At 38.4% G+C, this 25,311-nt stretch overlaps 1 protein-coding gene across 6 annotated transcripts in view; it reads right to left on the bottom strand.

Moving 5' to 3' along the window:
* SOX6 (SRY-box transcription factor 6) overlaps nucleotides 1-25,311 on the bottom strand; it is a 389,110-nt gene that overhangs the window by 43,205 nt on the left and 320,594 nt on the right. For all 6 annotated transcript variants that reach the window (XM_063289410.1, XM_063289408.1, XM_063289412.1 and 3 more), the window contains exons 10-11: nucleotides 14,261-14,441; nucleotides 11,380-11,570 (exon numbers count right to left, since the gene is read on the bottom strand). In XM_063289410.1, the coding sequence (XP_063145480.1) occupies nucleotides 11,380-11,570; nucleotides 14,261-14,441 (372 nt within the window). The remainder of the gene's footprint in view (nucleotides 1-11,379; nucleotides 11,571-14,260; nucleotides 14,442-25,311) is intronic.

Raw genomic sequence — 25,311 nt, 5'->3', positions numbered from 1 at the left:
ATGCATTCACACTGATTAATTAATCAGACTAATTAATTAGAACTACTAACTTTCAGATTTCTGATCTGAAATAGGACACTGTCATTCTTATTTTTCTTACAGATTTGTATGTGAGACCAAGCCATTGCTGGCAGCAAACAATACCCTGTTTATTTCTTAATGAGAGCTGATATTAGATTTTCAAAATATGAGGTAAAATTTTGGATTCTTGTTTTTATCTCTAGCATGACAATAGTGGATCATTCTGGAGTAGCTTTGCTGCTAATGTTTGTTATATTGTGTAGGTGGTGGTGATGATGATAACGAAGTTGATTGCCTAAGCAAATAATTTTGATTCAGTATTCATCTCTGAATGTTCCTTGCTCAAAATTAAGATTATACTAAACATTTAGTAAATACTAGTTTTCATATTATGTAATTTTATGCTATTCGAAAACATATTTATGCTATTCCAAAATGCATTTAATACCCCTTGAAATTGCCATAAAGTAATTTCTTTATCACATGTAATGTGAGAATGACCTTGGGAGACAGGAGGGAGACAGGAGGAAGAGCCGCAGCCTAGTCAACCATTATGCAAAAGATATCTTAGCCCGCAGAAGGAAAGGGGACTTGGGAAGCATCTCACAAAGGACCCTCCCTAGTTTTCTGGAAAGTAAAAGTAAGAGAGGGGAGAAGTATTGTAACACTACAATAAAGGTAGTATTAGTACTCATGGTTTGTGCTTCCTGTCTGGACTACCTTGAAGGGCTGACACATGAAGCATAAACTTGCAACTGTGACCTCTTTGTTGCTGCTGCTGCTGCTGCTGCTGTTATTATTACTATTTTTGCATGACCAAGACTGGTCCCTCTATATTTCCCACAATAGCAGCGAAGAAGCTCTCAGATTCTCCAAGAACTGAGGTTGCTAGGGGAGAGGTATGAAAAAAAGAAAGAAAAAGCATTAGTTTTCCACCTACAATGGGAAGAGAGCTTCTTAGCACCCAGCAAATATGGTTCTGGTGTGGGGAGGGAGCCTTTTTGCCTAGAAGCACATTTGGAATGTTGATGGATGCAACCACAAGACAGTTGTCAATCTTCACAATGACAAGAAATCATTTACTAGAAGGCACACTCTACCCTCCCAGTGGGATTCTTGAGGGGTTGTGAGACTTTTTTGGAAGTAAATATGAAACTATAGGCTATTGCCCAGCTTTGCCGCATGCCAAATTCCTGTTGCTGTTGTTGTTATATTTAAAAAAGAAAGCAGCAAGCCAGGTAGGAAGCCTGGTGATCACCAAAGAAAGAGACTGAAAGCATATTGATATCTGTAGGCATTGTGTTGCTAACTCCTGAATTACACTCTAAGACTATTACAATTTCTCCTGCATTAGATTCATACACAAAGGGTAACTTTCATGAAAGAATCTGAAATTAGGCTTTTTTTCTTACTATCACAACATTGGAAGCAACAAACATAAACCTGATTGTTGAAAGTCTCCATGACTACAATATCTCTCTTTAGAAAGAATACTGCACAAGTCACAGGTTTCACCTTTTCATACGATAGTTCATTCTGCATTTCTACCAGATCAGATTCTAATTGCATCAGATAGATTCAGCACACCGTTTCACTGTGTGTGAGAGGTATTGTAATCATTTAGCTATTCAAAGGAAAATTTAATTCCTGATCAGGCAGCTAAAAACAGTATGGTCTATTGTTATACTAGGGAATGATGCAGGAAAAACGTCCAAGCAAGCATGATAATTAAATGCATAAGAAAAATGCATAAGAAAATATTTTCTCCCAGAACTTTGAGTGAAAAGAAAAGTTCCCTGTTTATAACATAAAAGGAAACTTAACATGAAGCTTTATTCACTGCTTCTAAACCATGTGGTTTCTTTCTTGTGACTCAGTACCAATAATCCTATGCCTAATTTCATTAGTGGTACACAGAAGCATATATTTCTATCAGTCATGTGACTCTAATGATTTCAAATGTCCGGCATATTTTTCACTTCTAATAAAAGGGGGTAATATTAGATGAAGTGATGTTTCAAATTTCCCAAGGTTTGGTTACAAGTGTGGATTATGAATCAAGGACCCAAGGGTTTCATTGCTATTTTGGGGTACACCCAAACTGAAGTAGGGTCTATATGTGGTTGCCTTTGTCATCAATCTGAGCAATTCCAGTGGAACAAAAGGCTGCCACCGAATTCATGTCCAGCACTTGCGTATCAGAGCATTTTACTTCAGTTCATAATCTCCTTGCTTCAGAGCTCTGTTTCAACTAGTAGTTTGTGCCTTTAAAGCTCCAAACAATTTAGTTATCGTATAGGCTGCTTGCTGCCATGTAATCAAGAGACCATGAGGGATCTGGTCTTCTCCATGCAAGTGCTGTCACTCTGGAATGTTTCCCAGTCATGACTGTGGGACATTTTAAAGCTTTTAAAATTGATGTCTGCTTTAATATTATTCCTGTTTCCTTGTGTGATTTGCTTACATTGTGTTATATTTTAAATATTTATGAGTCACACTAATTTCTTGAATAACACATACTGTACATATTATTGTCTTTTGGGGTAAGCAAAAACATGCACAGCACTGAAAGGGGGAAAGAAATAGTCAGCCCCCAAAAATCAAAGGCATGAGAAGGATGGATGGATGGATGGATGGATGGATGGATGGAGCCTAGAACTAGGTTATATCAATACCATTCACTGCACTTCTTAAGGCCTTTCTATTTTTGCAAACCATCCTTGCTTCCACCATACTCATTCACTGCTTCATGCAGCACCCTTTGCTCTTTAAACTTTTCATCTCTTTTTGAGGATATTATCAAATTCACCCAACAAGAAGTTTTTGGTTTTCCCTTTTATACAGAGCAATTCACTCCTCCCTCATATATTCGTTTTGTAGTTTGATCCTTGCTCATTTTTTTCTGGAAGTCCAATCACCTCAGCATATTTCTTTCATATCAGTCACTTACTTTTACATTCAACCCTCCATTCAGCATCCAGGTTTTTTTTCTTGCCTCACTGCTTCCTGTTTTATCACATATTCCTACACCATTCAACTTCCTTTTGTTTCTCCTGGCACTGCCACATAACGAAATAAGTAAAAGCACACTCTTCTACACAGCTATTTTTTGTTTTCAAAAGCTATTCAGTCCTTGCAACAGAGCACATTCTATCCACAATTTAAGACAAACATTTGCACATCTTAAAATTTATCCAACGTTAGTAAACATTCTATCAAGGTATACAAATTCATTTACCTGCTCTAGCTTTTTTGCCATTTATGTACACCTTGCAATAATTCACTCTATTTTTCCCTGTCAAATACAACTGCCTTAGCTTTGATACATTATTTTTCAGATACATATTCTGTTGTATCTATGTTTGTCTAATACTCATTGCAAATCATTCAGTTTCTCAGCCAACAACATGCCATCATCTCCATACAAAACTACATGTACATTCATGTCCCCAAACCAGCACACCTGTAACATCACCACACATATTTTTATACATTTCTCCATAGATACATTTAACAGACATCTCACCTCCTTGTCTTAAATCCCACTCACTGCTGACCTATATGCTAAGCATTCCATTTATTCTCATGCATGATTTACTTCCATCAAATATTGCTCTTTTTGCATTCAGCAATCAATCTTCAGTTCCATATTCATGCCAAAGATGTCATTATTCAAGCCTATTTACTTTATCATAACTTTTTCTAAATCAACAAATGTACAATGAACTTTCTCATATTCATACATTTCTCAGTAACTTGCTGAAGAACAAAATTCAGCTCTACACACACCCTGCCTGGCATAAAGCCCTACTGCACTTCCCAAATTTTGTTCATTATCATCTCTTGTACCTTTCAATCAAACTTCTGCCGAACACTTTCCAAGGCATACATAACAAACCAATCCCCCTGTAAGTTTGGCATTCATTCTTGCTACCTTTCTCTTTGTATAGCGAAACAATAATGACATTCTTCCAGTTATTAGGCAGTCTTTACATATATGTTACACAAGTTGCATGACCACTCCATAAGCAAGTAACATCCATATTTTAACATTTCTCCTATTACACCACCTACACCTGCATCCTTACAATTTTTCAACATCTTAATAGTATTTATTACTTCCTTTTCATCCATCTTTTCTTGGATACGAATGTTTATAGTATACCTTTTAATTCCACTATTTAACATATCACTCCCATTCCGATACAACTCTAAAATATTTATTTCCTCCCAAATCATTTCAACACTTTTATTTCTAATTTCATTCACTGTGTTGGACTCCCTAAACAGTTTTCATTTCCATTGAAAACCCTTTGTATTTCCTCTCTCTTTTAATCTGAATACAGTAGTTCTGTGCTTTATATAAAAGGATTGGAAATTGTAAGAATGAAGGGCTCTGAATAGTGTTTGTACATGTATGTATGGGTGGACACCCCCACACCTCCCCCCCCCACACACAGAGCAGTTAAACAGTTAAACAGTATAAAACCACCACAAAAAAAGACTTAAAATGTAGGTTTTATCGGTAGAATAAGAGTGCCTCATTTACACATGCTGTAAAATTTGCTGAGAGTATTTTTCTCAAACTTTTGCACACATGATCAACAGCTACAAATGAATGATGGGTTCCTCAAAGTTGTTACACTCAACTAAATAAACAATTTATCCATTAAAGAATCCCTCTATATGCTGCACTACCATAAAGTTTATCTCCTCCAAAGGAACCGTTATGGACAATCAAGTCAAAACCATTTGACCAATAGAGTATAACATCATCAATGATAAAAAATAAAATAAAATGGACATTTTAAAACACCCCATACAAGTTTTATATTATAATTTGAATTTATAATGGAGTATCAGTTTTAGACCTACCTAGCAATATATAAGTCACAGAACATTCAGCTAGCTAAGGGCAGATAGATTTTTCTATTTTGCTTTCTCACTTTTCCAGTATGTATCCTACAATTTATAGTTATTTTGTGTGCATTCCTATATATATAAAAAGGGATGCGGTGGCGCTGCAGATTAAACCGCTGAGCTGCTGAGCTTGCCGATTGGAAGGTTGGCGGTTTGAATCCACGTGACGGGGGGAGCTCCCGTTGCTAGTCCCAGCTCCTGACAACCTAGCAGTTCGAAAACATGCAAATGTGAGTCGATTAATAAGTACCGCTTTGGCAGGCAGGTAACGGCATTCCGTTTAGTCATGCTGGTCACATGACCACGGAAGTGTCTACGGACAAATGCCGGCTCTTCGGCTTTGAAACGGAGATGAGCACCGCCCCCTAGAGTCAGACACGACTGGACTTTACCTACATACATACATACATACATACACACACACACACACATACACACAAACACACACAAACTACTTCCAAATATGGTTATTTTTCCAAACATATTTTCTTTTTCAATTATATATTTTTCCTTTATAAATGCATTTCGACTAATACCGTTTTTGTATACGTCACTGAAATAATAAATGTCTCCTAATTCACATGTGCATTTTTAAGCCTTTATCAAAGGTTAAATGAGATAAAATTATTCCCTGTCCATATTCCTACCATATTTAAACACCTCCAATCAGAATTATAGTAATTATAATGTGTTTTACCTGTTATATGAGGCCTCCACAGAGAAACCACGCAACTACTTTAACAGTTATATTGGTTCTTGGTTTCTACTCTATTCAGAAGGTTTAGATGAGATTTAGATGAGAATTTATCAAGAATCAGCTCTCCTTAGATAAGCATGAGTACATAATTTGTCCTCTAAAGTCTTTTTCTGTGTGCTCCCACTATGGCACATTAACATTCTTTTTAATGTCTGATATCTAACTTTTGGAACTGTCCCTCAAGAGAGATAATATCTAGCCTTGTTACCCATCACTTTTCAATGAGCATCAAGACAGTTTTCTTCCAGTAGATCTTTTAATAAATCATTGACTTCTGCTGTACTTTCCCTAATTTTCCTTAGAACACATTGTTTATCTTTTTTAAAAAAAATATTGTTTTTTAGAGAAAGGTAGGATAGAAATATGAATCAAATAAATAGTTATATAGTCTGCATTCTTCAATATCTTTCAACTCCTTGTTTTGGGTTGCTAGATTTCAACAGATCTTGTACTTCAAGTAAAAGAAAAGATAGAAGTAGGTAAAGTGGTTCTTTGACCATATAAATATATGAATGCATTTTTTATTTTTCCGTAAGTATTTCTGGGAAATGGGGGATATAGCATATTCATTGTTTTTGTCATCCAAGACAAAAGTACCTAATTGTGTATATTAATTTTCATATGGTACACAATAATGAACAAAGAAACCCTTTATTAACCACAACATGAAGATAAAAGGTTCATTAGCCCAAAGCCTGCACAATGCTGGTAGTTGGCTGAATTTGAAATGATTTTACTTACATTTTTACAATTTATGCTAATATGGATTAGCTACAAAACTTTTCCAGAGACTGTATATAGTGCAGGTATTAGATGTGGGAAAATCTGGCTTCATTCATGAAAGGCATTTTGGAATTGAAGTATATTGGAAGCTGAATATAATTTAGCAATGCAATATGACTGCAGTTTTAGGATGAATCAAGTATAGTTTCAAATCAGGGGAAGTAATAGTTCCACCCTATTATACAGGTTAAAGCAGTTAATATAGGAAGATGTTTTCAGAATAAAGGGTTGGGTGACAAATTGACAGTTAATGTAGGACACCTGGAAAAGGGATACCTAGAGGGCACAGCAACTGAAAGGCCCACAGTCTGTAGTATGAGTGAGGAAAGAGAGATTGTGTGAAAACATACTCCCTGCCCCAAGTTGGGCACAACAGGCATGATCTTAAATGACAGAAGGGCAGATTCTGGAGTGTCAGAAAAACCCATTCCTCTTAAAGGCCCTACTAGGTTGACTAAAACTCTAGAAACCAGGAGTGGTGAGTTCTCTGAAAAGGAAAGAAGGACTGCTCATAAGGTTGTTGAAAAAAGATAGATTGCTCAAGTAGGCTCAATGGATATTTGAGGGTCACAGAAGCTCAGAGCTACTTCTGAACTAGCACGGAGTACTCATCTAGCACTATCAAGAATTACTTGCAATAATACAGTGTCTGCATGAAGTCAGCAGAATTCAATTCAATTCATTTTCAATGCTTTTGCAAATACAGATTTAGAAATCAATCAATAAAAGTCTCTAACTATGGTCAGGGTTATTTCCAAACTGAAATCTGGTCTTCAGGAGAGCCTGTTGACCTCACAAGGCCGTCTTTAATAAGAAATTTGTATCAAACCTTCAGCATTGTTTTTTCTTGTTGGTACAAAAATTATTTCACAATGGGATTCTGTGTTAAATGAGTTTTAAAATGCTATCATTTAAATCACATCTTGTGCAGATAAATATTTATTAGATTATAAATATGTTTTGCAAACCATGGTTAATCCTCTGGGGGCAAGAAGCTATGTAAATCCTTTTTATAGGCATGGATCCATTTTGCCCTTGCTGTTCTGAGAAATCTAACAAGGCAACATACAAATGCAATTTTTTTTCTTACTGTATGGCACAGCAGTTCAGTGTTCATGCTGCTTTTTCTTGCTGGAAAATCCTTGTGAGGTCCAGCAGCCAGATGTTTAGAGTATTTAGCCGTGACAAGTCACGTTGCCCAGGGTGCACCACGAGGAGGCTAGTCTACACTGCAGCAAGTTGGGCTGAGAAAATGTGACTGGCCCAAGATCACCCAGCCAGCTTTCATGCCTAAGGCGGGACTAGAACTTACAGATTCCTGGTTTCTAGCCCAGAACCTAGACTACTAGACCAAACTGGCTCTCATAAATGCAAATGAAAACACATATCTGAGAGTCCAATTTATGGGACACTTTTTCTGTTGTGCTTGCAACTATGTAATGAACTTCAGGCCTCTATGTTCCTCCCTTTGGGAATGGGTTGGAAGATGGCTGCTAGTGCCTGAGATTCTTGGCTTGCTGACAAATATTACTTGGGTTAAGATAGTACAAGTAAAATGTAAAAAGAAAAAAATCAACTGCACAACTTTATCAATTTTGTTGTGTAGACCAGAGCAAGGGACCCCATACTGATCTCTCCATGCATGGTACAACATTCACTTAAGCTTGCTTTTATTCACTTATTCAAAGACGAAAGCAAGAGAGGGCCTTCTGATGATGGGGTATGATCGAGGAGTTACTGAACTCAAGTAATGGGCTAGAGATTTGGAAGCCCAGTTAGATCAATCTACCTTACCCAGGAATATGTTCCTGAGTATTCAAGCCCCATTTTTAGGCTGACAAGACACATAAACCAAATAACTTTCCTAAACTCTGAAGAGCATTAACACATTTCAATATCTTCCTCTGAGCTGTTCTCAAGGCTGTGTGTGTGTGTTGTTGAAAACTCACTGAATTCTGATCAATAACTGTAATAAAGATTACAACAACTACTACTACTACTACAAGATCAAACTATACTTTTCATTTCACATTTCACTTAGATAGATAATGTGACTGCTAGAGCATGTTACTGATCATCTATTCCTTTTTCACCAGTTTCATCTCACTAATCAAAACTCTTGTCTTCTGCTTAAAGGCTGCAAAACTTTCTGTACAGAGTCACCCAGAATTATAATAATAAAGGCACCATTACAGGAAATAGTGATATACGTGGTATCTGAAAAATGCTCTTACCAAGCCTCTCAGGAAGCAAATTACAGACATACGAGTTCTAAAATTATTTCATACTTATGTCTGTATTCATTGGTGTGTTCTGCAGAGGACTGCCTGCTGCCGTTACTTTGCTACCAAGGTACTACAATATGTACCTACCTACTTTATTTTCTCTAAAAGCCTGTAAGTGAAGCTAAAAAAGTTGTCCAAGTCTGCCGAGTAATCTTCAAACTAAACAAGACTGTCTCCAAAACTATATAGATTATTGTTCCTAAGGATTCTTCTAAAACAATTGTGAAGTATCTACATGTGATATTAAAAACACCATAAATATCCAGAATTCCCAATTAAAAGGCACATGAGAAATGCTACTGAAAGGCAGAAGAAAGGTTGAGCTCCAGCTAAAGGTTGTGCATGCCGTTCTTTCTGTCTTCATCTGGGTCTTCTGAACCCTTCATCAAGAGTGCAAGCTTCAGTTTGGAACAACAGTACAATATAGTCATTCTGGATATTTTGTACATAGAAGGAAGGGTGGTAATATATGAAATCACACCTTCTGTTTGCCTCACCCAGATCTGATTACATCTCTCATTTATAGCAAATATGAATAACCGAATAAAACAATGTAACAGGGAAGAATAAGTTGTACATAAACAGTCCATCTTATTCTGTAGTAAATACTGTGTCAGAGCAAATGTAAAATATGATCCAATTTGAATGTAAAAAATTGTTCCTAATGTATTAAACCAGGAATTAACACCACATGACATGACCATTCTCTCCCCTTATATGAAGACTTTAAATAAAAGTTTCCTATACAAAATAGAAACTCAGTCTGATTAAAATAGAGCTGCTACATCTGGGGTGCAAATATTCACATCATCAGTAGAGTGCAGCAAAAATACTGGGTTTTCTTTCCTGCCATCTAGTGGTTGCCTGGATTTCTGTAGGCTAGACACAGCAGCTGTCAGGACAGCAGCCCTAGTTTTAGAGGTGAAAAAAATGGATAAAATGATCAAGGGAGTGAAACACTTTCCTTTTAAAGAAAAAATAGTGTTATAGGGATTTTTTAGTTTCCAAAACAACGGTGAGAAGATTATTTGACAAGACATAGTAGTACTATGAAGAATTAGGCAATGAAAACTCCACTGAGCTGTTTTGGCTCTAGTGAAATGCCATGGACCCTAGCTTGCCCTAGCAGTAAGTCATCAAATACCAATTAGGAGATAGGTGACAACTAGTAGGAAGAATTGTGTGGCACACTCCTACTCTGCTTATTGGAGGTATATCACTGGAAAGGGGATACTAGACAAATGGAGCCCAGTATCCAATCAAGAAAGACTGTTCTTCTATTAGATTATTTCTAATCCATATTGCTACTATCATATAATATTTCTGTAGCTTGGGAACCTAATATAAGAACCCTAAAAGTCTTTGGGACAGCATCCACAGAATATGACTAAGGGGAGATATGGACAGGGTGTTAGTTCCTAACCTGTGTTGTCCATCCGCCATTCTCCAAATGAAACTTAGGCCAATCTGTGTTGATTCCCTCATATGGTGCAGAATGAGAGGGAACTATCAAAAATGAGGACGATCAGCAAACATTGCTCCCTGTTGGTGGCACTGGAGCCCTCTGTAAACCTCCTTCCTCATGGAAGAATCTTGTTCTGATTAATCCAGTCTACATTTTTTTGTGGGGAGAGGGGTCCTCCCTCAAGGATCTACATAACACATATTAAGGTAAAAGTAAAGGTTTCCCTTGACGTAAAGTCCAGTCGTGTCCGACTCTAGGGGGTGGTGCTCATCTCCGTTTCTAAGCCTTTAGAGCCGGCGTTGTCCATAGACATTTTCCAGGTCATGTGGCCAGCATGACGACACGGAACGCCGTTACCTTCCCGCCGAAGCGGTACCTATTGATCTATTCACATTTGCATGTTTTCGAACTGCTAGGTGAGCAGGAGCTGGGATGAGCAACGGGAGCTCACCCCGCCGCGCGGTTTCGAACCGCCGACCTTCTGATCGGCAGCCCAGCGGTTTAACCCACAGCGCCACCGTAACACATATTACGAGTGTCAAAAATGATTAAAAACTGTAATACAGGTAGTCCTCAGTTAACAATGATAATGGGAACTGGAATTTCCATTGCTAAGTGATATGGTCATAAACCATGATGTCATGTGACTGCATCACTTAGTAACAGCACTCCTGGCACTCCTCGTTGCCATTGTTAAATGAGGATCGTGGGTTGTTAAGCAAGCCTCAGGCAACTCGCAAGCAGGCCAGCAGACAGGTAAGTGGCTGCCGCCAGGCGGGAGAGGGTGCGAGCAACTTACCGAAACAACTTGCAACCTTCCCTGCCAACTTGTGGGAAGTCGGCGGGGAAGGTGGCAAATGGCAATCATGTGACTATGGGACGCTGCAACTATTGTTCAGTGTGAGCTGGTTGCCAAGCACCCAGATCGCGATCACGTGACTGCAGGGGTACTGGGATGGCTGGAACTTTGACGACCACTTGTAAGTACCACTTGTTCAGTGCCATCGTGACTGAATGGTCACTGAACAAGTGGCTGTTAAACAAGGACTATCTGTATTAAAACTGCTGCCTGGAATTAAGTAGCCATTCAGCAGGTAACCCTTGCAAATAAATCTAGCAGCAAAAGCAGTGGAAGAGGTGTCTGTTACCTTTTCAGTCCTACAGTTGTTTAGACCCATATTATTCAGGGTGGGAAGTTTTCCATCAATATGTGGCGGCGGCTGCTGTTGCTGCTGCTCCCGCTGGATTTGCTCTCTCATCTTTCGAGCCTCCTGAATTGCTTTCATTACAGTGTCCTGGTCTCCAAATAGGGCAGGTGAGTTAAGACTGGAAAGGATGTCTAGAAAGAAGAGAAGCACAAGAAAGGGATTTTACAACAGCGCATTAAAATACCCCCTTTTCAAGAGGTCTGCATCCACACCCACAATTTCAGCTGCTGCAAAAATTAAATCTTGTAACTTTAATATTAAAATGGATACTGATTTTAGATTTGGGCAACAGCTGTAATTTTGTTTTCCATCCTGAGTGATGTTTAATCAGAGATAAATTCTCCTGAAGTAATTAACAAAAATTATTATTATATCAATGCTTTAATCAAAACATTTGATGCCTTTTAAAGTCAGAATTTCAGTGTATTTTTCAATCTTAGCCCAACAGCTCATCTACATATATATGTTGCTTTGTATCTGCAGATCTATTTTATTAACTGACATTCATGAAAAATTCACATTATGTTTTCTTACAGTGGTTGATATTTCCAAGTACTAACTGATTTAATTGCTGTTTCATTTCTTTTCCCACTATGAAGCTGCCAGGTTGAACCCAAACCATTCACGTTAACTACATTCATCTATGAAGCTTACAGAACATAAAAAGAATTCAGTCCAGTTCCATTTTACCACAATATTCAGTGATTGGAGATGTTGTTTCTGAAGAAGCAAGGAAGAGGAAGCTTTACATTACTTGAAAGTAATACTTTTTTATTCTATACAGCACTTAATGAAGCAACTTTTGAAATGGAGAGTGAGGTACAACTATGATGCAAGCTTTCTAGGATGTTCTTTTCAATCCAATGCATATTTTGAATAATCCTGGATTCAAGGCATTGTAGCCATGAAATGGCATGTAACAGCACATCTGTGTGAATTATCACTACAGTATAAGCTCAAAGCTGTATATAAACTGAAACAATATATTTTGATTCCAGCTCTGATCAGAGACATTGAGAAGCAAGTTTGTATGGTTATTAAATAAATACTTATAACTCCCACAGTTGGAGTTAATCGTATAAAAGATTACTTGTCTATGTTTAGATCAAAGGATAAAAATAATTTAGTGTAAGGAGTATTTAAACTACATGCTTTTGCCCATTTTAGGTAGGTGTGCCAACTGTGTAGGCTTCTTGAGGCTCTAGATTGGCCATGATAATATATGATTTAGTTACAATACATCTGGATTACTGCCGTATACTATCTGGAGGGCTGCTTTGCAGAGTGCTCAGAAATTACTGCTAGCATGGGACATGGCAGGCAGCCTGCTAATAAGGGCTGCATAACAAAAGCATGCACCATCCTTACTAAAACTTTACAATCCAGTTTGTTTCAGACCCAGTTGAAATATTAGTAATTAATTATGGGCCATCTAATTGGTGGCAGCTCTTAGCAATCACATAGGTCTTCTCCATGATGATCTGTCCCTAACCTGATCCTTCAGGTCTTCCAATGGTGCACCCATCACCACTGTAACTGAGTCTGTCCACCTTGCTGCTGGTCGTCCTCTTTTTCTCTTTCCTTCCACCTTTCCCAGCATCAGAGCCTTCTCCAGAGAGCTAGCTCTTCACATCATAGGTCTGAAGTAGGATAATTTGAGAGCGGTCATTTGTGCCTTAAGTGAAACCCTGGTCATTTGTTCAATGATCCATTTGTTTGTTTTCTTGGCTGTCCATGGTATTCTCAGGAATCTTCTCCAACACCAACATTCAAAAGAATAAATACTCTTTCAATCCTACTTCTTCAAAATCCAACTTTCACTTGCATAGGGTGTCACAGGGAATACCACTGCCTGCACTATTCTGATCTTTGTAGGTATAGACACATCATGGCATCTGAATATTTTTCCCATGGCCTTCATGCTACTGTAACAGGTGCTGGTCTACAACATATTTGACAGCTGTTCCTTTACCGTTGATGTTTGATCCTAAAAGGCAGAAGCTGTCCACCACTGTATTATCTTCACTGTTAACTGTTAGACTGGTTGTTTCACCTGTTGTCATTAGTTTAGTCTTCTTTATATTTAATCTTAGTCCTATTTTTTCACTGTGCTCCTTGACTTTTATTATTAGAGTTTTCAGATTGTTTGCATTTTTGGTAGTACCTTTATTATTTACTTGACTGATCTTGTCTGTCTACCAGGGTTGGGACACATTAGCATTAGGACTGGGAAGTCACAAAAATATCCTGAAAGAAAGCAGTTACAAACCAATTCCATGGCTTTTCCTAAAACAATTTTTAAATTTACATCTTCTTTAGTAGTCCTGAGCTCTTAGACAGGATGGTCCTGCAAGTTTCAAATGCATTCTGCCCTAACAAATCAGAAAATGTATCCATAAACTTTCTGATAGTGAAAATACAAAATTAATAGGATTCAATAAAATATACACCTGTATTTTTGTATATTGTACATAATAGTTATTTTCTCTTTTAATGCTTCAACAGGATTATATCACATTGATTACCTTTATTACATAAATTCTATATAATTATTCAATTTCCTTTTAAGAAAAAAACCCTTCCAGAATGACCACTGCTGAGGATTTGGAGAGTCCACACGTCTGGGGAAAATTGTCTTAAGGTTTAATAAATATAAACAAATAAAGCTTTCATGCAATAAAGGTCAATCACCTTGAAAATGTTAAGAAACCTTGAATATACCTGGTTTTGCAAAAAAACATAATATGAAGCTAGACCCACAGAAAACCAGAGACATCTCATCCCTTTTTGAAATTGCCCATCTTTGTCCCTTTTTGAATACCTAGAGAAGATCCTCTTCCCAGAGTCGCACCAATAGGACTGGGGATTCCACTTTTATTGGCCACATTCACAGGGCTGGTTTTACTTGTAGGAAAGAGGCTCTGGGTTGGCGATGTCGGGGATTTGACCGGTTCTGCTGTCTTGGGTCTAGCTGAGAGATTCAGTGGCTGCGCAGCATCATCCTAGAACAGTTTAATGTAAATAATTATTAGAAGAAGACAAATGAAACCCATTATCACTTAGGAAGCCACAGCTCTTTTACACCTCCCAGACAATACTGCATTTTCCTGCAATAACAACAAAAGAAGCTAATTATCTACACTCCTTAAAGATTCAATGAAAGGGAAACCTCATTAATTTCTCTGTGCTGTGCCTCTGTTTACATTAACTATGTGGCTAGATCGTTCTTTTTGACAAATTAAAATCTGAATTAGCTTGCATTACTGTTTAATTTCCTAATGTGCTTTCTGAGATCTAAATTAACCCAGGGCATTCACAAAGAATGATTAAAAAAAAAATCTAACCAGCAAGTGTCTACTTGGAAACTTCTTAAACTACAATATAGCATATATGTTGTTAGTATGCGCATGAGTGAGGGGCAGCATTATGGTAAAAATTTAAAAGATGAACATTAAATGACTTAATTATTTTAGTTTATCTCCATATATTTATGATACTGTTGCTACTCTATTTTATGAAAGACTTTTCAAATAATCTCAATAGAATTTTATTCTTTCAAAAGGTCTAGAAGGGTAGCAATGTGCTTAATGTTGTTATAACAGTCTATTAACTGGTGCAATCCCAAACTGATGATGAAATGTTTGTTATCTTTATCCTACCAACACCAGCAGATGCTAGTACAAATGAAGTAAAATAACATCTTACTCTTACTATTTAGTAAACTATGGTTGCTGTTGATAGGACAAAACATCCTAGAAAAAGTCTATCTGTGTGGTCACTCAGAGTTGACACTGACTTGATGGTACATAATCAAAAAAGTAGAAGGGATGAACAGTTTGGTTTTATAATTCTTGAATGCTGCTCACTTAAGCTCCCTTGTTCTATTGCTTTTAACACTGAGTTCTTGCACTCCCTCTTAAGTATTAGGGAAAGAGTAGGGAAGAGGGGAAGAGGTTCCAGAAGAGGTTTCAGATGCTACTGTACTAAAACTTGCAGCAAAACTAGCCTGTGTTTATGTGTTTATTTTGATTTGTTATATTGATCTGTTTTGTATTTATTTTTGATTTTATTGTTTTTTAATTATTTTTATTGATGTATGCCACTAGAATTACAATTTGTGAGTGGAGTATCTATCTATCTATCTCAACATGAGACAGAAAATGGACCATATTCTGTTCTCAAAATTCACATCAATATTTCTGCAGTTTCACTTAAAACTCTGGATTATTTTGTATCATGAATCATATACCCTAACAGAGTTTGTGTAGAACTAGATATATGGTTGCTGTTCAATAAATATTACAAGGTCAGGTTATGCTTTTACTCAACTTTTAAAAAAGAAACACTAACATGTCAGTTTCTAATGTCCTGCATGCATGTACATCTGTACATAGTAAAATAAAACAATCTGAATTTGGTACTGAAATAATCAGGTTCTTGATTGTCTAATTATGACAGATAGTTGCTCAGTTTGTGTAACATTTTTGTGTAAGGGCTTTGGAACTGGATGTCATCAATATGTTAATGACACCCAGATCCAGGGCCGCAACTGGGGGGGGGCAACCGGGCCATGTGCCCCAGGTGCTGCGCTGGTGGAGCGCCAAAATGAGAGCTGGGGGGGTGCCAAAATGGGTGCGGAATCCATGTTTGCCCCGGGTGACACAGACCCTAGTTGCGGCCCTGCCCAGATCTTCTAATCTTCTTATCTTCTAATCCAAGGCAGTAATCAGTACCAACTGAATGTTGTCTAACCTCAGTAATGAGAGAAAACAAACTGAAACTAAACTCAGAGAAGTTGATGGTGTTTTGGTAACCAAAAACTGATCTTGGGGTTGAGATAAAGTTTGCTCAGGATAGCTTTGTGTTTTCCCAGAAAGAAGAGCTTTGCAGCTTACAAATGCTCCTTGATCCCAAGCTCTCCCTGGATTTACAAATGGTGGCTGTGTCAAGGCATACTTTTCTAACTAGCATACCAACTGTGATCCTACCTGAGTTAGCCAGATTTAATATCAGTTATGTATACTTTGCTTATCAACCATCTTCATTACTGTAAAGTATTGTATGTGGGAGCATTTTTGAAAAGCATCCAGAAATTGTCACTGGTACAAAATGTGGCAGCCAGAGTAGTGTAAATATAGGGATGATACCAGTCCTGTACTGAAAGATATGACTTGCTCCCAGTTGCCTACCAGACCATACAAGATATTGGCACTGACTTTCAAGACCTTAAATGCTTTAAGGCTTGACTGAAATTTGAAATATAAAAAAATAAAAAAATAGGCAAGTTCAGGAAAAAGACATCTGGAATGCTACTTTATTGTCATAGGATAAAAAGAATCTTGAAAACCTGGGAGAGATTCTCTCTCTCCCATCTTACATTAAAGAGAATTAAAACTGGGCAGTCTTTAATTTTTTCTTCACTCCCTCCTAACTATCCTGGCTAAGCTGAAGTTTACATAAAGGTTACTGAATTCTTTCTTCAAGGCCATCCTCAGTATTCCTCTATGTGCAGGATCGCTTATGAGGAATCTTCCTGGTCACTCAAATCAACCACTTTGAGGATACCTCCACTGCCAGAATTAAGTCCATCTGGTATGCCGGAAAGGTCCTTTTCCTATGTGATTCCCAGGCTGAAAAATGTGCTCCCTAGGAAGATGGACTTGGTCCTTCATACCCCAATATTCTGGCGATTGGGAAAAGCACATCTCTTCTGCCAAGCTTTTAACTGTTAGATTTAATTGTTCATTTATTTTGTTTTATTGAATGTTGGAATTTTATCTGTATTTTGGTTTCACTGTCACTTGCCTATATTTTACATTCTTGTTACTTTTATAGATAGGAAGGGAAGATTTAAATCCAATCAATCAATCAATCAATCAAGAAGAAATGAAATGAAATTAGTTTGAAGAACACCTATCAAAAATCTGTGCTAAGACACATCTACTTCCAGAAACGCAAGAACGGAAAGAACTTCTTCCTTTGATCTAGTGTTACCCTTTACAACACAACCTTGTGCTGTTCATCAGAGAGCCTGTACCCTCCACTGAACTTGTTAGCAATCAGCCAGGCACAGCATTTTTGGGATAGCAGAATACTGAATTTCTGTAATTAAAATGAAAAGAGCCTGGCAACATGGCTCTTTCATTTAAAATATGCCCAAAGCTGAGATATGCTGGATAGAAGGGTGCATCATCTATATTTCAGCAGGCAGCACTGAACACTTCAAAGCTGAGAAATATATGAAAGAATACAATAATACACTCCATTATCTTATCACTGGCATTCTTCTTGCTGTCAACATTGTACACAGCACATCTTGCAGCAGGAAATTTATTAAATAGACCAATTCAAAACTAAGCAATGTTTCATAATACTGCACTTTCTTTATAGTTTTCTGTTGTTGTTTATTCGTTTAGTCGCTTCCGACTCTTTGTGACTTCATGGACCAGCCCACACCAGAGCTTCCTGTCGGTCGTCAACACCCCCAGCTCCCCCAGGGACGAGTCCGTCACCTCTAGAATATCATCCATCCACCTTGCCCTTGGTCGGCCCCTCTTCCTTTTGCCCTCCACTCTCCCTAGCATCAGCATCTTCTCATGACAGGTGTCCTGCCTTCTCATTATGTGGCCAAAGTATTTCAGTTTTGCCTTTAATATCATTCCCTCAAGTGAGCAGTCTGGCTTTATTTCCTGGAGGATGGACTGGTTTGATCTTCTGGCAGTCCAAGGCACTCTCAGAATTTTCCTCCAACACCACAGTTCAAAAGCATCGATCTTCCTTCTCTCAGCCTTCCTTATGGTCCAGCTCTCCCAGCCATATGTTACTACGGGGAACACCATTGCTTTAACTATGCGGACCTTTGTTGTCAGTGTGATGTCTCTGCTCTTAACTATTTTATCGAGATTGGTCATTGCTCTTCTCCCAAGGATTAAGCGTCTTCTGATTTCCTGACTGCAGTCAGCATCTGCAGTAATCTTCGCACCTAGAAATACAAAGTCTTTCACTGCTTCTACATTTTCTCCCTCTATTTGCCAGTTATCAATCAAGCTGGTTGCCATAATCTTGGTTTTTTTGAGGTTTAGCTGCAAGCCAGCTTTTGCACTTTCTTCTTTCACCTTCATCATAAGGCTCCTCAGTTCCTCTTCGCTTTCAGCCATCTTTATAGTTTAGTTTTATTATTATATAGGAATTATACCCTCCAGTGTTTTTAATTTGTGGTAGTAAAATATATAGTCTTTTATCAACCAGTCATATTGGAGAAAAAAAATGATGTGGCAAAACTTTTTTGCCAATGCCAGGACCATCCTTGTAGCTAACACTGGGGAGGCTGGCTCAGTTACTTCACCTAGTCAAATCACTTTCCATAATCCATTCAGGCAGGGACATAGAATACTTGCTGAATTTTGCTAATTATGCTCATATAACATCCAACCAGAAATGTGTCCTCACTTCAGTTGTATGCAAATATTTTCATCTCTCTTTTAAATACTAGCTTAACAGGCGTTATACAGACTATCTTGCCTCATAAAACACCCTCTTTGCTTTACTATTTGAAATAAAAAATATTCCTGGTATCTTTGTAGTAATTATGTTGGCACAGAGCTAAGGGCATTCATTTACCCACATAAATTCCTAATACACAGGGCTGACTTGAAACATTACGTTCCCTGAGGATATAAGGAATGTGGTCTTGACTTCCCCTTACTTAGAGATATCTAGGGCAGCCTGTGTAGCACACATAGTTTTGTTCTCCAAGATTATACCTTTACTGCTTACTTTTCTGCCTAATGTTTGGTCATCCTGAATGAAACCTTACTCATCCTTACTCATCCTTACTGAAGCAAGACAGCACATATCACATGAACAAAGAAGACATATGCACACATAAGCACCAACATTTCAGAATTCAGTTCAGGGACGCAGCTATTGCAGTGATGGGCCTCATGCAGCACAACATGCAACCTCTTTTCTTCCACAAATAGACCCACTATGTACTTCATTTCTCAGGCCCTAAAGGGATAGCCTTTGGAAAGATCCAACCAAACAAGACTTTCAAATCAGTCTGTGCCCAGAAATAAGCAAGGTTGGTATTCCCTGCATGTCTATGCAGAAGTAAGCAAGGGAATTACTTGAACAAATCTATTCTCTGCATGCCTATTCAGAATGGGTCTCACCAAATTCAGTGCAGCTAAGCGTGAATAAGATTGTAGCTCCCTTATAGAAGATTAAACAATATGCTTACCACACAAATAACACAAGAGCAGATTCTTTACACACACACATACATTCACACCACAAAGCCAACAATGGAAGCACTTTTTTCCATATATTTAAAATTGGGATAAATTAGTATTTGCACAATGCAACAAGAATATGCCCGTTGAAATACCAGCTGAGTTCAATGAAGCTCATTTCCAGGTAAAAATAGTACTATTATATCCTTCTTCAACAAAATGAAATAATGCAAAGTAGCACTGATGGCTTTTACAACTTTGCAGCAGTTTCTGAAAAAGACCTAAAATTCTTTACCTACCTGCCCCACTTCTGACCACTGGCTTATAATATACAGCTTTAGCAAAGTACCATAAAGAAAAACATAATTCATGCCTCAAGTTGCATCCACCAGAACTTTACTAAAGTTACCCACGAAGCCCACTCACAAATTTCTCTGCTCCTCTTTACGTCCTTTCTCAAGGAAATAATAAAATCCTATGATGCTGGATGCAAAGGAAACAGACAGCTCAAAATGGGTGATTGGAGGTAATTAGCTAATTTTACTAGTATCAAAAATATGCTTCCAGAAGGAAGACTAATTCTCCACTCCTGAGCATGAGCATGTCCAGAAGAAGCCCGCTAGATGGGAATAATAAAAGGAGGACAGGAGGGTAGCACAAAGCTGTTAAAAGTAAGGCCCCCAGTTTCAGCTGTTTCAGGTACAGGGTTTTGCTATGAGAGTGTACTTTGAGAAATGTGGTAGATCTAGAAAAGTTGTGGCAGCTGACAGATTTGTTCATATAAGATGCCCTCTAAAGTGTTTCTCATAGGTTGGATGATTTTCTGTTTGCTTATTTGGTCACAGGTCTTTTCTACTGGCTGCTAATTGACCTCCAGAAGTGACAAACATGCATTACCACCACAAGATATTGGCTAGGAGAATGGCTATTGGAAGGGAAGTTCAGGGGAGACACCCAGGAAAGGTTTGGGCCTTTGCTCAACCTCATGTTGTGCACCAGTTACTCCGTTTCCTGGATCAGGAGGCCCTTTGAACAGTCACTCATGCCCTGGTCATCTCCCATATAGACTACTGCAATGCGCTCTACATGGGGCTACCCTTGAAGAGTATCCAGAAGCTACAGCTGGTCCAGAATGCAGCCACACGGGCAATTCTAGGTGCCCCAAGATCGGTACATGTAACACCTTTGCTGCACAAGCTACATTGGGTACCAGTTTGCTTCCAGGTCCAATTCAAGGTGTTAGTTATCACCTTTAAAGCCCTACATGGCTTGGGGCCAGGCTACCTGAGGGACTGCCTCTTCCTCATTACATCAACCCATCCCACCTGATCATGCAGAGAGGGCATGTTGCAGACCCCATCAGTAAGAGAATTTTGTCTGGTGGGGTCCAGGATGTGGGCCTTCTCTGCAGTGGCTCCCGCCCTTTGGAACATTCTTCCCCCGGAAGTGAGGCAAGCCCCATCTCTCCTGACCTTCCATAAAAAGTTGAAGACCTAGCTCTGCCATCTCGCTTGGGGCAAGAAGGGGAGTAGTCATTCTTGGGGATGGCTGGCATCCAAAAATGGCCCTCATATACACATGAACTGAATTAGAACTTTCATTGCCATCTGGATTTTATTTTATATTTATATCTTGTACTTATATTTTATGTATTATTTATGGTTTTATTGTATTTTAAATCTTTTACCTTTATTGTAAACCGCCCAGAGTCCCTCCTCTGGGGGGAAATGGGAAGTGGCAAAATTTGATGAATAAAAAAATAAATAAAATTCCTACAGCATATGTTACTTGTGGCAACTGTCTTACCATGCTTGATGGAAAATAAAGCCTTGTTCACATAATCCATGAAACTTGGTCTAATAAGAATCACAGAAAAATGGAAAAGTATTCAAATCAATATGAATGCCATCATCTTTGAGCCAACATCCTATCTATTGGACCCAAGAACATCTGTACAGCAATTAAAGGAGCTGCCTTGTTGCCTCCCATGTCTGGAGATCATGAAAAAGAAATCATGGGGAAGTCCTGTGGCTGATTAAACCTGATTATTAATATTTGGGGTTACAATAATTTAATGAAATTTTATCCTACCATGTTTTTATATTAGTTGCAAATGCTTATTATAAACTCAGCTTCAATTTGTTAAAAATTATAATGTTATCTTTCTTAAGAAGGAAGGATGATGAGGGATATAGGCTTCAATAAGCAAATGAATTCCAGCTACCACAAAACACCAGAAAGAAGCTTGCTTGTTCTATGCTACTGCCAAGTACCACGCTGTGGCTTCCTAGTACTAAGAGAGTGACAATTTAGCATGCATGAGCTCTTGACAATACATCAAAACCAAACCGAAGCAATCCAAATACCAGCAACAGTCAGATATCAACAAGGGTCTAATCAATCTGCAGTCATAGCATCTTCTGTTAACCTCCCAATCAGTGATGGCCTTTTTTTCATCCCCTTGTTCTTCTTTTGACTGTTTGTTTTTCCTCCAGCCACCCTCTTTTAAATGTTTATTCTTATCTGAGCTTTCTTTCAGTACAATGACCAATCTGCAAATTGCATAGAAGGGATCTGACTTGACTTGTCATCTCACCAAAAATAATAAAATAAAATAAAAGGCAGGATTACTAGGATTTTCAATACAGCAGTAGCAATACAATACACCATTTTCAATATAACATTATCACGTTACAGATTCTGTGGCTGTGATGTCCTGTAGAGCACACTAAACACAAGGTTTAATAAATCAACTGCACCATTGGCTCATATGGCTTCTCAGTCATGGTCTTGTTTATTTTTCAGGTTATCTACACTTAGGAACCAAACTGATAAACCTGTTGGCTCTTCTCTTACCTCCTCATATATTCTTTTTTGGAAACAAGATTGCAAAATAAGATGAATCTGGTAAAAGACTGAAGAAAGTAGAAAATAAATACCTACTATCAGTGATCCTAGAAAAATGACCACCAGTAACAACTTACGATATACTGTATTTAGACAATCAAGAGTAGAATCAAGATTAAAAAGAAGATTGTCTGGGGCAAACATTGTTAATAAGATTGGGAGTTCCTGTCCTTCCACACCTGATATGTAGGCATATAAACAGTTTAAAAAGGTTGTTATCTTAGCAAACACAATCTCAGACTCACTATAGCCTGGCAAAGGATGTCACAATGAAAGAAAAAAAATAGTTCTGGCACTGTTTAATGCCAGAGTTAGTTGGTGGTAAAATCTCTCTGATTCTGGATTTAATTCTGAATGGAAATGCTGGCCTCAAGTATCACAGAAACTTGGCTGAGGGAAGAAGGCTGAGGCAATACCTACTGGGGTACTCCAGGGTGCAGTAAATTATGTCTGAAGAGTGGAATGAAGTGTAGATTTCACTTGATGGTCAGATGCTACATCCAGTAGCACCAGTTCTGAGTGCATGTTATCAAGATTGAAAGACTGAAACAAAATAGGGATTCTACTTGTGTAACATCTACTCTGCACTTCTCCATACAGTGCAGTTAAATCTAGGTGTCAACTATGGAAACTGACCTGATTCCTTTGACTAGTGCCTACTTTGGATAATGGGCTAGGCAAGATGAAATTAAATGTAGACAAGTTGGAAGCATTCTTAGTCACTAAGTGACTGGGCTTTAAAACTGGGATTTTGTATCCTCTGGATGGATTTTTATGTTGCTGAAAGGACAGGAATGTGCCTTAATCGCCAACTATTGTGGTATAGTGAGATTTATACAAAATAATCTGCATAACCACTACATGTTGAATGCATGAGTTAGAACTCTTCCTTGGTTATTGCAACAGTTATCCATGTCTTGGTTATTGCAATGTACTCTACATAGGTCTGTTCTTCTGGAGTTTTTGCTTTTCATTTTCAAACTAAAGATGGGAAGGGATTCTGAAGGAGGACTCCCATTCCCATTTATAATCCCTCAACACTTTCTGAAAAGACCTGTAATTGCCATTTTAACCTTTTTATTGGGTTTTTATGAGTGCCAATAGCAATAAATAGAAGGCAAACCAATCCATCACTAATCATAAAAAAACCATCATCTCCAACCTCCCACCCAAAAGCTTGATTTGCTGCAACTTTAGGGTGTTTGTGGGAGGATTTAAGGGAGGAGATGGGACTGATTTACCTATGAATCCTATTCCAACCCTTAACCTCCTCCAAACTTGGAAAAAACAAAGAAAGGCCCAAGAATTCAGCCCAGTCCTGTCAGTGAGATCACTGACATCCTTCAGCCCTCTAGAAGGTTTGGAGGCTGTGTGGCAAGCCTGATCACATCCCATCCCTGACTTAAGGCTTGACTATCTGAGAGGTTGCTTATCTGGATATAAACTTGTCCAAACACCAACTTCTACAGAAGAATCACTCTCTATTCCCCTCTTTCTGAAGTTGTCAAGAACAGGTGAGAGCTTTCCCCTACTTTGTTCCCAAGCTATAGCATGGACTTGCTCAAGAGCTGCTTTTGATCTGTATTCTTCCTGTTTTCAGGAAAAGAAACAAGATCTTCCTCTTCAAATTGTTTGAACAAGTTTACAGTGATTTAAGAGAGCCAGTTTGATGTAGTGGTGAAGACACTGGGCTAGAAACCAGGAGACCATGAGCACAAAGCCAGCTGGGTGACCCTGGGCCAGTCACTCTCCCTCAGCTCTAAGGAGGCAATGGCCAACCACTTCTGAAAAACCTTGTCAAGAAAACTGCAGGGACTTTTCCAGGCAGTCTCTGAGAATTGGACACAATTGAATGGATTAAATTTTTCAAAAAGCAACAATAGTGATTTAAAGTATTTAGAACCTATTTTAAATATATACGTATGTATTTATTGTGGTTATATGCTGTTACAGTCAATACCAACTCTGAGCAGCTTACACACGCTATATCTGTAAATAAGGTTAAATATACAAGATCTATAATAGACAATGCTATAAATAACATAGTGCAAATGAAGCTTAGTGCCTGAAACAAATGAAATTATTAACCATTTTTAACAAGACCAAGTAGCTTTGTTTGCCCCCCACCACCACCCAGTTCTGGGGACATCCATCTTTAGTCTTTAATAGGGTTGCACTTCCCCATGTGAGATTGACATGCAATCTGGGGGTCCTCCTGGATTCACATTTCCTGCTCAAAGACCAGGTGGTAGCTGTGGCCAAGAGGGTCTTTGCACAGTGACATCTGGTGTGCCAGTTGCACTCCTTCCTGGACCAGGAAGCCCTTCAGACAGTCACTCATGCCTTGGTCACCTCATGACTGGATTACTGTAATGTACTCTACATACATCTGCCCTTGAAGACCACTCAAAAGCTACAGCTGATCCACAATGCCATGGTGCATGCAGTGATGGGTGTGTCATAATATGTGTATGTGTCCCTGCTTCTTTGAGAGCTGCATGGATGCAATTCAAGGTGCTGGTTATCACCTATAAAGACCTTCATGGCATAGGGCCCAGCTATCTGAGGGACCATATGTCTTTGTATGTTTCAGCCCTTTTGGTGAGGGTAGCTAGAGTGGGCGTGCTCCAGGTCCCATTGATTAAGCAATAATCAGCACCTTGGATTGCACCTGGAAGCTAACTAGTAACCAGTGCAGCTCTCAAGATATTGGAGCCACATGGGCAGATCA

The sequence above is a fragment of the Candoia aspera genome, chromosome 1 (assembly GCF_035149785.1).
Source record: "Candoia aspera isolate rCanAsp1 chromosome 1, rCanAsp1.hap2, whole genome shotgun sequence".
Classification (NCBI taxonomy): domain Eukaryota; kingdom Metazoa; phylum Chordata; class Lepidosauria; order Squamata; family Boidae; genus Candoia; species Candoia aspera.
Note: the sequence above shows the minus strand (reverse complement) of the source record. Positions and strands in the feature narration are given on the sequence as shown.